This window comes from Dromaius novaehollandiae, chromosome 19, assembly GCF_036370855.1.
Source record: "Dromaius novaehollandiae isolate bDroNov1 chromosome 19, bDroNov1.hap1, whole genome shotgun sequence".
In the NCBI taxonomy this organism is placed as follows: Eukaryota; Metazoa; Chordata; class Aves; order Casuariiformes; family Dromaiidae; genus Dromaius; species Dromaius novaehollandiae.
The window spans coordinates 798,140-813,079 of record NC_088116.1 but is presented as its reverse complement, the minus strand read 5'-3'; the positions used below and the strand labels follow the sequence as shown (position 1 = coordinate 813,079).

Sequence of the window (14,940 nt, the reverse complement as noted above, 5' to 3'; positions counted from 1 at the left end):
CCGGGGCCGGGCCCCAGCCCGCTGCTGCCGCGACAGGCAAAGCTCCTCTAGGCCACAGCGATCGCTCTTGCATACGGGTGGGAATGGAGAATACGCCCCTTGTCCAGATCCCCCCTCGCAGTCGCGCTCAAACGTGTATTCTTCCAAACATCCTTCAGTAACACAGCCCCCCAGTAGCAAGAGTTAATTTTGCAGAGACAAAACAAGGCGCAGGCTGGGAAAGCATACCCAGAGTCACGCAACATCCCCGCGGCAGTCGGGAATGAGGATCCCTGTATTCCGGTTCCCAGTCCCGTTCCTCACCGCTCATCCCACCCGCGCATGTGCGCTCTGCTCCGCTGGCACTGAGCCGGCACAAAGACCTCTTACTGTTTCTCACTACATTTGCTTTTGATGGCACCCAGGAAAATAAGGGCAGGACTTTCAAAAGCATACATGGAAATCAGGTGTCTAGCCCCCACTGAAGATTAACGTGGTCTGGCTTTTAACTGCCTTAGGCCCTTTTGAGAAAAATCACAGCCTAAGAGGTTGAACTGAACTCAAACTCATTTCAGTAGGAGGGGTTTCTCCTGCATTATAAAACTCGCACTTTACAGGTGTAATGTGCATTCAGGCTTTCGCTGAAGAGCCCGCCTGCCAGGCAAATGGCAGGTAACAAACAGGCATCAAGGGCCTTTTATCAGGACTTGCTGGCGAACAGAATAGTTCGTTGCAGTTCTAACAATAAAGCATGTCCTAACACAAAACCACTGCAAACCTCTTCAGAGAATAATCTCTTTGGCCTCTTATGGCTGCATTAATTTTGGGAAGCAGCTGACTCACAACTAGGCTCAAATTGATACCTTGTATTGATAAAAGTACAAAAAAGCACTAAACCCTATAATCAAGAGCTGTCAGTAGAATTATTGAAAAGCCACAACGCTAACAATGAAATATCTTCTGTACTCCGCAGACACCCGCTGCACAGATAGGAAGTTCTTAACCACGAAATCCAAAGGGTTCGTCGCTTTGTCCAGTTTTCCCGGGGCTGGGAATACATGGGCTCGCCATTTAATAGAGCACGCCACGGGATACTACACAGGCAGCTATTACTTCGATGGAACCCTGTACAACAAAGGTACCGTTCCCAGAGAGAAGGGAAAACAAAGCGCTCGAGACAACTGCTTATTGCTCTGACACTCTCCTGTTTGGAATGAAAAAGGCTGTCACTATCATCACATCTGATAAAATTTAAACGTGTTTGGAACAAGCGGGCTCACACGGTGGAGACAGCAGAGCCCGCCTGAGAAGTGCGCTAAGCCTGACGGCAGCACCTCACGGAAGCCAGACACGCGCTTTGCAAAATCTAAAGCCACTCGCGCTGGTCTTGCTGTGCGGGTGCGCACGTGCAGCGCCCCAGGTAAACGAACAGCCCAAACGACAGAGCTGGCTGAGCCCCCAGAGCAAGACTTTGCAGCAGCACTTGGGGGGTCAGGGAGAAGTGTAAGTGTCACCGCTTACTGGGAGGGGCCAGTATCCCGCAGGGGCACGACACTCAGCAAGCACCAGGCACCGACCGTGGGAAGGGCAGGGCTTTCGCAGCTCGCTGCCCCAAAACTCCTCAGCGTAGGGGGAACCCGGGCCTCCAGCACACATCCCACCCAGCTGCAGCTAGCCGCTGCGGGCCTCACTCGGGGCAAGGGCCTTGTTGTGGCAGGCAGAACATACAAAAAGATGATCCCAAACCCAGTAAAATGAATATGCCTTGTAGCTGGTCAGAGGCAAGGCCAATAAAACCCAGCTCTAGTCCCAGGCCCTAGATGACAATTTTGGTGTTCTCACAACATTTTACACTATTTTACAATGTGAAAGGCACAGACATCGATACAAGTGAAAAACCCAACAATCCTGTCATTATAAAACAGGTTTTAAAGGAGAAAAGGACCACTGGAGAAGCAGAAGGACTATCTGTGTGAAAACACATGAAAGTGGCAAGACGGAGATCGAGATGTTCGACTCCGCGATCCTGCTGATACGGAACCCGTACAAGTCGCTGGTGGCGGAGTTCAACAGGAAGTACGCGGGGCACCTGGGGTACGCGACGGACAGGAACTGGCAGAGCAAAGGTGAGGCGGGGAGCCGGGCGAACCGAGCGGTACCTAGCGTGGCTTTCGAACAGTGCCAGGAACAGAAGAACCTTCCTTGTTAATCCTATTTCCCCACCTAATCTCCCCAAAAGCAGGATGTGCTCTGCTACAGACTCGAAGTCAGGAGCACCCCTGGCCCTGGCCAAGAGCAGGGTATCATACCAGATGCTGCATACAAACACACATATAGCAAGTAACAGCCCTGCCTGTTTTCTCAGGCAGAATTTGAAATGGAGATTAAAAGGTACAAAAACCACAGAGATGAAAATCTGCTTCAAGTTACATGGCAAAGCACTGCTCAGACCAGCATTAGAGCGTTATCGTGTTATACCAAGATAACATTTGGGAAATCGTAAAAACACAGCATGACTAACATTGTCTCATTTTCCTGTTTTTCTGCTAGAATGGCCCGATTTTGTGAACAGCTACGCCTCGTGGTGGGCATCCCACGTCCTGGACTGGCTGAAGTATGGAAAACGCCTGCTCGTCATCCACTACGAGGACCTGAAACAGAGCCTTATCCCCAAGCTGAAGGAAATGGTGGAATTTCTGAACATGACAGTGACGGAGGACCGGCTGCTCTGCGTGGAAAACAACAGGGACGGGAATTTCAAGCGGTCAGGTGCCAAGCAAAAGGATTTCGAGCCATTCACCCAGGAGATGAAAGACCTCATCAACAGATACATCCTGACCGTGGACGAGGCCCTGAGGAGAAGAAACTTCACGGGGCTACCCAGAGAGTACGTGCCGAGATGACAGCCCAGCAGCACCCAGCTGCACTGAAAAAATTAAGAAAATAAGCGATAGGAACGAGAGACAAGAGCTTTGCAGCGGCAGCAGAGACACTGGTGGAGCCTGCAGTGCCGCGCCGGCCCTCCCTGCCCGGGGTGCTCCCCAGGGCGCCGGGCACCCCAGGTCGGGTAGCAAGGGACAGAAACGGGGTTATAAACCCTGGCCAACACCGCCGGTGTCCACCCACACGCGGGTGGGGAGGACTCGAGCGCCTGCAGCGCCGCTGGGGGAGCGGGGACCCTCCCACCTCACCGCCCGGGGCTTCGCTGCGCCAGGGCCGCGCGCAGACACATCGGCGCCTCGGCACCCATAAACACTTTTCACCTGAGCTTTTAAGAAAACGAGTCGCTTTTTTCCTTACCGCGGCCTGCCTGCTTCCTCCTTGTGAGCGCTGCATCGGGCGCCGCCGGCCCCGTGGAGCCGGGCGGGAAGCACCGCCATGGCGAAGGTGCCCAGGCCCCGGGGGAGGCGACGGCGGGGGCCCGCGGGGGAGGGCGTGTGGGGAGTCCCGGGGAAGATGGCCATGGGGGGCCGCAGCCTGGCTTTACCTGCGCCGCTGCCCTCGCTCCTCACCTCGGGCGGCCCCGGGAGCGGCCAGGCCGGGGCAGAGCCGCGCAGAGGCCGCGGTGTCCCTCACGCGTGGCACCCCGGGAGCGGCCAGGCCGGGGCAGAGCCGCGCAGAGGCCGCAGTGTCCCTCACGCGTGGCACCCCGGGAGCGGCCAGGCCGGGGCAGAGCCGCGCAGAGGCCATGGTGCCCCTCACGCGTGGCACCCCGGGAGCGGCCAGGCCGGGGCAGAGCTGCACAGAGGCCGCGGTGTCCCTCACGCGTGGCACCCCGGGAGCGGCCAGGCCGGGGCAGAGCCGCGCAGAGGCCGCGGTGCCCCTCACGCGTGGCACCCCGGGAGCGGCCAGGCCGGGGCAGAGCCGCGCAGAGGCCGCGGTGTCCCTCACGCGTGGCACCCCGGGAGCGGCCAGGCCGGGGCAGAGCCGCGCAGAGGCCGCGGTGTCCCTCACGCGTGGCACCCCGGGAGCGGCCAGGCCGGGGCAGAGCTGCGCAGAGGCCGCGGTGCCCCTCACGCGTGGCACCCCGGGAGCGGCCAGGCCGGGGCAGAGCCGCGCAGAGGCCGCGGTGCCCCTCACGCGTGGCACCCCGGGAGCGGCCAGGCCGGGGCAGAGCTGCGCAGAGGCCGCGGTGTCCCTCACGCGTGGCACCCCGGGAGCGGCCAGGCCGGGGCAGAGCCGCGCAGAGGCCGTGGTGTCCCCCACGCGTGGCACCCCGGGAGCGGCCAGGCTGGGGCAGAGCCGTGCAGAGGCCGCGGTGCCCCTCACGCGTGGCACCCCGGGAGCGGCCAGGCCGGGGCAGAGCCGCGCAGAGGCCGCGGTGCCCCTCACGCGTGGCACCCCGGGAGCGGCCAGGCCGGGGCAGAGCCGCACAGAGGCCATGGTGCCCCTCACGCGTGGCACCCCGGGAGCGGCCAGGCCGGGGCAGAGCCGCGCAGAGGCCGCGGTGCCCCTCACGCGTGGCACCCCGGGAGCGGCCAGGCCGGGGCAGAGCCGCGCAGAGGCCGCGGTGCCCCTCACGCGTGGCGTGCTGCGGGCAGGGCCCGGGGAGGAGCCGGGGCAGCGGAGCGGGGCCGCCGGGGCAGGAGGGCCGCCGGGGCAGCGACCACGCAGAGCGGTGCCCGGGCCAGCGCCACCTGCCCCCCCGGAGGCTGCGGCCCAGCCAGCCATCGCTGCCCCCCAGCGCTGCGTGACAGTCAAACAGGCCCCAGGGCAACGCGCCTCTCCGCGCAAGCGGCCTAGCGCCACAGACACGGGTGGTTGTGCACAACAAGACACCGTCCTTACGTCCACAATCATCCCCGACCCCCACGGCTCGCCTACCCCCTGCCCCAGGCCGGTGCTGGCCCAGCTCCGCGGCTGGCTGCCCTTGGTGCCGGCCGGTCCCCGAAGCGGTGCTGGGATCAAGCAAGGCGGCCCCGAGCTGTGCCCGGGGGGAACGCCCGGCTTGGGGACAAGGAAGCGCGAGTTTCCTCTGATTTACGGAAGCAGCACATCCTGAATCAAAGCAGCTGAATTATGACACTTTAACTCAGGTAAAGGCAAAGGGAGAACAGTTAAATAAAATAATAAATCCAGAACAAAATGGTGATAGCAAAGGCAATTTGAAGGCTTTACTTGATTTCTATCACCTGAACCACTCTTAAAACTCCCCTCCAGCAGTTTACTTCTTTTAGCAAAAGCAATAATGCAAAAGAGTTGTCAATAAGACATTAGTACAGAAAAGACAGCAACAGAGTTGACGAGCATCACTCCAAACCTGCAAACCCTGATGAGGACCACGGCCACGTGCGGAGCCGCGGCCACCACCGGCCCCTCGCTGCGCCCCTTCGGCACCCGCCTGTCACACGGGACACACCGCTCACGCCTTAACACAAGGTATAAGGGGGAACAGAGACACAGTAATGGGTAAGACTTTTAATAAAGGCACCTAAGGAACTGGGGAACCAACTAATTTTCAGAAGTGATTTTGTAGACTAGTTTTGAAGAAAAGGCACTTTACATGCAACGTTTCCATCACGCAGTTGAGAGCTCCACACATTATACGATAATCCCCACTCACTTCACCAGTTCCACTGGGGCAGCTCTGATACAGGTCACACACCGCATGTTACTGCATTTTGGGTACACACACCCTAGTTCTGACTAAAGGAGAAAGGCTGAAAGCTGAAAACCTGTTTGAGCTTTGTGTCCAGGTAGGTTGGTGAGAGCAGGGAGTATCAAAGTCACATGGTGTAAATACACCCATCAGACCCACATGTGCTTATGGAGAAAAGCCAAATATCCACGCATGCTCTGCCTGCGGTTCCTGACTCGTTATACGTTAGTCTTTCTTGTCAATACTCGCTCCACGCATCGCCTTCTTGGGTCAAAAACACACTGTGCCAGACAGAGGGAGCAAATGCCATGTGATGATATAAACACCCAAGCACATAGGTACACAAATACACAAAGTGGATAAAGTTTGGAAGCTACAAAACAGTCTTATCTTCTTTATTATGACTTACTAAATAACAGATTTTTTGAAAATAGGTATTAAAGCACTTTGAAGCTCCATCTTTGCACTAATTGCTGTTGATGGATTTCAGTTAGGTCTTGTGGAATTTGATCCCAGTCCTATGAAAGTTGTGCAAATACTTACTTTCACCCAAAGAACCTACTCTCATCCTCACTAAGTCACATGCATGAGACCAGGGACCAAAATTTGGCTCCACCACAAAACATTAAGACTAAGAAAGATGTTTTATACTGCTAGAGAGGTAGTGTAATAATTTTATAAGATCATTACAAAAAGCCAAGATGACTTCGATAATTTCAACTCTAAATGGTGAGGAAGAAGACAGTTCAAACTCTAAAAAAGGCTATTAAATTACATATGCATCCTGTAATGAAGACTCTAGGTGGCTAAAATTAGAATAGAAAATTTTTATGAATATTTATTAGCTCTGTGCACGCCAAAAATCAGCTCCTTTAAAAAAGAAATTGTAGCTAACCACTTCTTGGTAGATGAGGTACAGGGACTACAGTTTATATGTCTACATATACATATGAATATGGATGTATATAACTGTTTGTTATATATTTCATAAATGTTAATCTAAGATTGTAGGAACAGACAAAGATTTCTTGGACCACTGCACACAATCCATGCTACTGGCTGCATCACAGCATGTAAGTTATTCTCATAAATACACTGACTTCCATCTTAAAACCATTACTTAAAAAAAAACCTGCCATACTCCAAGAAGGTTTTTGCAGACCCTCTCTGATGTAAGGGTTAGGAATCACCTCTAAATCGATGGCCTAAACGTGTTCACAGCTCACCCTGTCCTCCCTTTCGGTCGCTGTTGTCTTTTAGCTTAAGTGGCCCTTTTTATTTGTGCCCAGATGTGCTCACAGGCACTGCTGGCATACTCTTTCAGGCTCCACCCTGCTAAGCAGAATAAGCTGTTGACTTGGCCTTGCTCACGAATGCAGCCGAATCACAACAGGTTATACGGGCACGTAACCACTGCAGACAGAAAAAGGCAAACCCATACATTTAACCTTACCTCAATCTCTGACCAATAGTCACAACCTGCCTGTGGCTCTAGCAATGGCAGGAGACAGTTTCCTTTACCCATTTCTAGCCTTAATAATGAGAAGGTGGAAGGGGATCTCCAGACAGGGCAGCATTTTTATTCCAGGCCCCAGTAACACACCACTTGCAGCTGGAGCTGCCGCTCTCCAGCGCTCACAGCACGCTGCAGAAAATCTGATCGAAGTGGAGCGCGTTGCCCCATTCTGCCCAAAACTTGGTTTGGAGATAGCTTACCCTCGCTGCTCCCCTTGCGATGATCTCAAAACAGAGAAAAATCTCAATATAACGTAACATTTTAGATCCTCATACATCACAACTCACCCAGGTGGACCTCCCCATACGCCAGGAGAGGCAAAGCAATGGTTCGAGTCCAAAACCTGCCAGCAGGATCAGGAGGACAGAAGGCTCTGAACAAGCAGATCTTTCCAGCCAGCGCAGGTTTCAGACTAAATTTTACTAGGACTCTTCTACTTCATACCAGGTCAGGAGCTGACACTAGCCATAAAACTAATAAAATTGGTCAAATTAAGTTGCGTTTGGGACTGCTGTATAGTAGGAGATTAGCAGTGAATGCTGGGTTTAATTTGAATTATTTTTCTTCCTGTATCCATTTTAATGAAATATAGGAACTGATGAAGAAAACTATTTTTTTAAAAAGCAATTTCCCTGCAAGGCAGGTTTTCCTGCTCTCAACAAGCTCTACACTTATCATACTGAGCTTTAATTAACCAGGATGTTTTAGTCAGAAAAAATAAGCTATCATGCCATTAAAAAATATGTTGATGTTCACTCCACGCACATTTTCCTTCTTACTTTGTATTCAATAGTATCACATTAGAAATAGAAACATGCATGCAATTCCCTCAAGCTTTCAGTTTTCTTCAGGAAGTTAAAGCTATGATGAGTCAAAAGCAAGAAAAAACAAACCCAAAAAACAGAGATGCTACGTTCAAAAGAGAGGAGTGTAAGACCTGAACTTTTCAAAGCAAACAACTACCACAAAACACAAGCTAGAATCAAGTCTCTCCATTAAACCGCCGCTACACTGCGCCCAGCAGCACATTCGGGTTACCCGGAGAGCCCAGTCTGACCCTGACCACCTCCCGCTCACGTTGCTGACTCCAGAGCTCCACCAAGCCCAGCTCGGCCGCACCACCGGGTTGACTGACTTTTCCATTCGAGACCAAAGTTGTTGTTGTTGCTTTGCATTTCTCCTCTCCTACAACAGCCATTGCCAAGACCTAGAGAATAAAACATTCAAATATACTCTCCCCGCCGTTCACCACAACCGGTGCAGGGTCCATCCCTCCAGAGAACAACACTCCCCGTCATTCTTGGGCACCAGGAGCCGCAGGGGCTGGTCGCTCAAGCTAAAGTCCCCAGAGATGAGAGCCAGTAACGTGGCCACGTTCCCTACGGATCAAACCTCCACATGCACGCGACTATCTGCTCTAGCAGCACAAAACCAAGAGTCAGTTTTGCTAGATTTGGTACTGGGGGGGCAAGAGCATTTTGTCATGCATCTTCCACTGGGGAATATGGGGGTATTTCAGTTCAAAATGTATTCACAAGTACACTTGCACTCTTTATACATGGGGAGGAGGAAAAAATGCTAAACCTAACCAGGAACAGAGGATACAACAGCAAACAAAATGATTTTGCTTCCTGGAAACCAGTTGAAAAAATAAAACCCTTAAAGCAATACTAAAACACACTAACGTCATCACCAGCCTTCATATGCAATTCAGCCATCCTGCACTGCTTTATTAATTTTCCATTAAACTCATTTCTACTAAAACCTATTATTCATTGCCAAGACGAAGCTACTACTCTAATACAGAAACATTAACCTCCATAAAATAATTAAAGGATGGATTTTTAACATGAGACCTTGTGTGTCACCTCTCTGGATCCTAATGTGCTTTTCAATGGCCTAGAATATAATGAGATGTTCAAATATAGGAAGTTGAGTTACTGTTTTTCTCAGTTGTGACATTTATCCAGCCAGAAAGATCCAACTTCTCAGCTACATTACTTATAATTTACTTTTGACCTTGGGTAGTTGAGAGTAATCTTTAAGGAAGCAATCCTTTTAATCTCCTTTTTATATTAGCATTTAATTACTCCAACAAATTTCCAGATGTACAAATTACAAAGGACGAGGTCAACTCTCCCCTTTCAAACTACAGTGTCACGTAGGAAGGCATTTTTTAGCTTTCTTCATACTCAGACCAGCAAGGCATTTTATCTCAGCATTTGTTCTTTTTCCTTATAGCCTATAGCTCTTTTTCCTTATTTCCTATAAATAGATATTTATTTTTAATTAATGGATCTTAGGTCAGAAGTTCTTTTCTATTGCAATGCTGTCTCCCACTTGAGCAACACAGTCTAGTTCCAATCTACGGGGTTCTCAAGTGGCACTGCAATGCTATTTTTCTTACAAATACAACTTGCATGCATCTCCAAGAAAACGCAGGAGACACAGCAAGAAAGAGTATTATTTAGAAATGTGGGGCATAACCACTGTTAATGGATCCATGTTTTTGGCCAGGCCATATTACAGCTATCTGTAAGAGCGGCAGAGAAGAATGGCTAATCCTAGTCACACAAAATGGTGTCAAACACTCCCAAAAATGAGAAGAGATACAATTAAGGCACATAATTTAGAAAATCACATGCTCCTGCAGACGCAGGAGCGTGGTGCCAGCGGGGAGACACGAAGGCCAACCTGCGCTTGCGGCACGCGCACCACCGCGTTGCCTCGAGCCTGGGGGCACCGACCCCGAAACCCTCGTACACCACCCTGGAAAAGGCCCCTGGGACGAGCTAGCAGCGAAGAGGCCAATCCAGACCCAACCCGCCTCCCAGGGCGAGGACGTACCAGCAGAGCGCACTGAGCCCACTTGTCTTCTCCAGCAAGAGCGGCTCGGCCGCACGGACAGCGGAGCGGGGAGCTGGCGGGGCGACCTCCCTTCTGCCCGTAACGGGTGGGCTCGCAGCAGGCACGAGGGATGCAGGCGTGAGCCACCGGCAGGACCACCACCACTGCCTGCGGACGCGCACGGACCGGAGCGCGAGCAACTGTCCCACAGCCACCGCGGAGGCAGAACGACCACAGTCTGTCTTTTTAAGACACGTTGAAAGTCTGCATTAACCTACAATGCTTCTGAAGTAGCGCACTTAGCACTGCCTTAGCAAAATTATACAGCTCATTTTGTAGAGGAAAATTTGTGTCACAATGGATAAAAAACACAGATAGGGAAATGATTTAAAGGGAACACCTTGCTAATAACAAGAACATTTCCTTGACGAGTAGGCTTATAAAGGAACAGTCTGAAGTAAAATTGCATCCTTCATGAAGCATCAAACATGCTGGAAAATAAACCAAATCTTCCATGCTGACATACCCTATTAAAATGATGTTCTGGAAAATTGTTAAATGCGTGTAAGTACGCGCACGTGGCCACACGCACAGCCGGTTCCCTGCCCTTTGCGGAGCGATGGCAGCGTCCGCCCCAGCATCGCGTCCCTGCACTGGCTCCGTGGGGACAGAGAAGCCCCCAGCCCGGCGGCCACGCTGCGGGCGAAGGGACACAGCCATCGCCGTCCTCGCGTTGCCCTGCCCGACGCAGCGCTCACCGTTACGGAGCCGTGCACAACACGTGTTATCTTAGCGACTGCGTTTCTTTCATAGTCATTCATTTAAACAGATTCTGCTGTGCCCGTTTCCTGCCTCTCCTCGTTCCAACAGAGACGGAATTAAGCTTTGAAGTTTAGTGAGAAATCCCGATGGCATAAGGCTTCAGTGCCATTTCGTGAACCCCGGGGAACTAGAGAAGGGGGAGCGCAAGAGAAGTCGTCACTCCTCTCTCACACTGCTTACTGCAGCCTGACCCCAAAGTGACCAACTTTGGAAACCTTAGCACCTAAATTTACATGTTTTAGTATTTATGAATATGCATATAATTTTCAAAGGTTAAAATAAAAGCTCCTTTCCTGTACAGGTCAATTATTAAATATTTTGATGCAAACTTTCTTCCTGAATATTAACAGCAGGGGGGAAGTGACCTAGAACAGGCAGGTACTTTCCTCCTCAGTATCAAACCCCTACATATTGCTTGGAAAACTGGCGGACTAGAAAGGCGGAAAAAGTTTCCCAAAAAGGAAGGGAGAATTGAGCATTGTAACTTTGTATAAAACCATGTACCTGCCAGCTTGACATCGATTAAGTATGCAGTCTGTCAAAATGGCTATTTGCAACTATTTTCCCAGCATAGCTACAGTCCGGGGAAATTCAGTATCACCTTAGTTTTCAGGGAGGAAAACAACAGCTTAGTACAAGTTAGAAAACAAGAGTTCTTGTCCAAGGACCACAACAACAGTATGCCCAGCACGCACTAATCTGGACTAATTAAGGCTGTGCCTCCCTGTATTGCAAAAACCGGTCTACGAGCCAGCTACGTACCGCAGAAAGCCTAGAGATGCTGTGAAGCTTAGACAAGTTGTTCAACGCTCATCCATGAGCAGATAAGCTGATGAAGGGGGCAGCTTCCAGAATGGTACCCCCCCCCCTCCAAAAAAAGTCACCCCCCCCCCCCCCCCAAGAGGCACTTTGTCCCCTCCACCCCCCGGAGCCTCTGGGTCAGCACACACCCAGGAGCCCCGCACGGCCTCGGCGCGGCAGGAGCTGCCCGAGGCACAGGGTGATGCTGCGCGGGCGGGAGCGACGTCCCGTGCCCGGTGCCGGGGGGAGCAGCCCCGTGAGCAGCCCCGCGAGCCCGCCCTGGCTCCCGGCTCAGGCGCCCGAGCTGCACGTGCCACACCGCCTCGGCAGTCCCCTGCGCCCGATACGGCGGCAGCGAGGCAGCGTTTCTGCAAGTTACACTGCCAGCAAGGACCCTGAAGCCAAGGTGGCGAGAGGCTTCTGCACAATAAGGCGTGAAGACAAGTGATCAAAGTCCTTATAACGTGAATTACTGCATCTCACTGGATGTAGTTCTAGAAACTGTGTTCTACCAGAAGCGACCAGAAATATAAATCTGGCCTAGCATCGCCGATTTTTTCGGGAGAAGCATAGCAACTGACACAGCACCAAGTGCACATTACTTGTTCAAAGCAGAGATTATGCCACAAGCAGAGGCGCACAGAAAGCGCAGGCATTTCATGCCTGGAGGACCAGTTCCAAAATAGGGATAGTCTTATTTACTTATTTTAGCGGCCATGGTATCATGCTCCGATTTCTCTGGTTTGCGAGGAGTCTTAAGAAGCTCAGACCTGTTCTCTTCTTGCTTATGCATGCGTAAATCGGAGCATCTGCAGGAGAAGTCAGTCGAGTAACCCGAGTGCAAGGAGAGGAGCGGAGCGGAGCGCTCTCACCTTTCCAGGCCCTCTCAGCGAGCATGTCATTTAAGCAACCTTTTCAAGGCCACCAGGCTCCTCCGAGACTTGAGAAGAGCGAAGCAAGCACTCTGCACCAAACACTAACAAGCTCAGCCAAATCACCAGAGAACAACTCTGAATTCTGGAGACTATAAAAATTTTAGTGAGTTTTACATGAGAGAGCAGTAAATGTTATAGTGATACTTGCATCATATTTTGAACCTCCCCAGGGCGTCACATAATTTTTTCACCCCCAAAAAGATATATAAACTGTAGACAGACTTACTCACGTTACCTGTTTCATAATGCATTTGCTATGAACAAGGTCAACCTGGTATAAGTTGGAAAAGCTGTCTTCTTCTATTTAAAGTACTGGGAAAGTAAATGTTAAAGAGTGAAATTCACTTTCAAACCAAACAGAAGCACCAGTCCTTTCAACAATTTACTTTCAGCTAAGCTCCGCTTTGACGGTTTGAACTGAGCTGTATTAGTTTAGAAGGTCAGTAAAGCTGTTTGCCAGACTGAATTTCTCCCACAACATGTCAAAACCCTCAGCCCAGAGGATCCCCTCCCACAGCTCCACAGCTGTGAAGCGTCTTTCAACAGCAGCACAAGCCACCAGCGGCTCTTCTGCACTACAGAAGAGCTGCAGCAGCGGCACCGCGAGCCGCATTTGGGCCGTACGACACCTCAAACCTCAGAGACTCACAGGCAAAACGTCTCCCGTGAAGAAGAGCAGAAGGTTTACGAGGTAATTGCACACGCACTTTCCCTTCCCAGAGCAGGTATTTAAGGAGACGACATGCACAGGATTGGCCTTGCTATCTCACTTTCTCAGGACACCCTCCTTCCATCGCTCTTGCCCCCACGCGTCTCGGAGCTGCAGGAACACGCTCCTCCCGCTCAGCGGACGCGGACAGTCCCCACCGGCTCCCACCCCTCCAGCACCAGCTCAGCTGCTGCCGACAGCAGACCAGCCGCTCGCTCGCTCGGCGGCAGGGAGGCCTTCTGCACGCACCCGCACGCAGGCTGGGACAGCCCGCCTTCGCCTACACGGATTTACTTAGCCCAGCGCCAGCTTTTCTTCATTAAGCAGCCGCCTTTCATCTTCAAGGCAAAGGTCCCTGTAGCAGCTCCTGTAGCACACACGGCCTTGGAGCATTGGCAGCCCGAGAGGCACAGGAGGGCGAAGGCTTCTGGGAGCCTACTCTTGTAGTTGCCTCTACTGGAAGAGTTTACTGTGAGATTATGTTAAAATTAAAATTAAGCATGACTAATCTTCAACTTCCCGTATGAAATTTAATGGGCACTTTCTAACCCGTTCTGTCCATGGCAGCGTGGATCTCACCTAACTGGCTTTGACACGCTGTAACAGAACAACAGCAGCAGCCAAAAAACCCACATGCAGAAGAGATGGTAACAGTTTGCTGCTAAAGTCTTCACGGTCTGCAGGGAAGAGTAAGTACCCAAGGGAAGTACTGAACGTGAGGGTCCACGTTCGCTGCTACCCGGGAGCAAAACAGAGAAGCAAAATAACGACAGGCTGCACCGCATCTAGCTCCAGCCGAGCCCTGAGGACTCCAGCACAGGCGGGAATGGAACAATTGGCAACACTAAAAATGCCATGCAGTAGGGCAAAAGCATCATTAACATTAGATGGAAAGAAAATTGCATTCTCAAGTGTGACCATAGAGAAAGCACCACACACAAAAAACCCCAAGATATCAACCACAAACAACTCTAAAACCCGAGTATCACTGCAAACGCCATTCTCTGGACAACATCAAAGGTGTGGTTTCACCCACCTCTGACGCTGTTAAACTCCTCGCCGGTGGGGAGGATCCAGGCCCGGCCTCAGACACGCGAGCGTCTCCCCTGGCACGCACGCAGAAAGGGGAGAGGGAGCTCTGCTTCGACAGCTCCTCACGGCCGTGGCAGGACTAATCCTAACTGCTGGCACAGAAGCCCCGTTCGTCTGCCCAGGCAACACGGGACCTTCCCCCGGGGCTCCTACCTCATTACCCAGCGCCTCGTTAGTCCACCCCGAGCTTCGCGTTGATGCCCACTGCCAATACGTGAGCACTCTCAGGTTAATCCCTTTGCAGAGAAACGTCAATAAACCGCATGGACTCTTCAGGTCTCTGATTCAGGTCACTCAAACACAGTAAGAGTGGCGAGGTACCAAATATTAGAAGCCGACAACTACTCTCTCTCTCTTTTTTTTTTTTTTTTTTTTTTTAAATAAAGCAGCATTATCCTCGTGATTTATCAAAAGTCGCTTACGGAAGAGACCATGTTCAAACTGTCCCAAATTAAGAAAATACACTTGAGAAAACTGCAATTGCCAAAAAAGCATTCATTAAGAGCTTTAATTTCAAAGATTCGTTTTAGTTCAAAGTACATTAATGTTTCCGTTTATGTGCCTTTTTAAGGAAAAAGGACAGAAGGTGAAGACAGACCCTTTCCGGGCCCATTTTCTTTCTCAGTAGAGTTATGTTCAT

General features: G+C 51.5%; 1 protein-coding gene across 2 annotated transcripts in view; it reads left to right on the top strand.

Annotated features, from left to right (window-relative positions):
- Nucleotides 1–3,246, top strand: part of WSCD1 (WSC domain containing 1) — a 32,977-nt gene extending 29,731 nt beyond the window's left edge. For both annotated transcript variants that reach the window (XM_064523001.1, XM_026107535.2), the window contains exons 7-9: nt 953–1,117; nt 1,905–2,105; nt 2,530–3,246. In XM_064523001.1, coding sequence (XP_064379071.1) covers nt 953–1,117; nt 1,905–2,105; nt 2,530–2,882 — 719 coding nt within the window. In that variant the 3' untranslated portion in view covers nt 2,883–3,246. The remainder of the gene's footprint in view (nt 1–952; nt 1,118–1,904; nt 2,106–2,529) is intronic.
- Nucleotides 3,247–14,940: the final 11,694 nt, after the last annotated feature.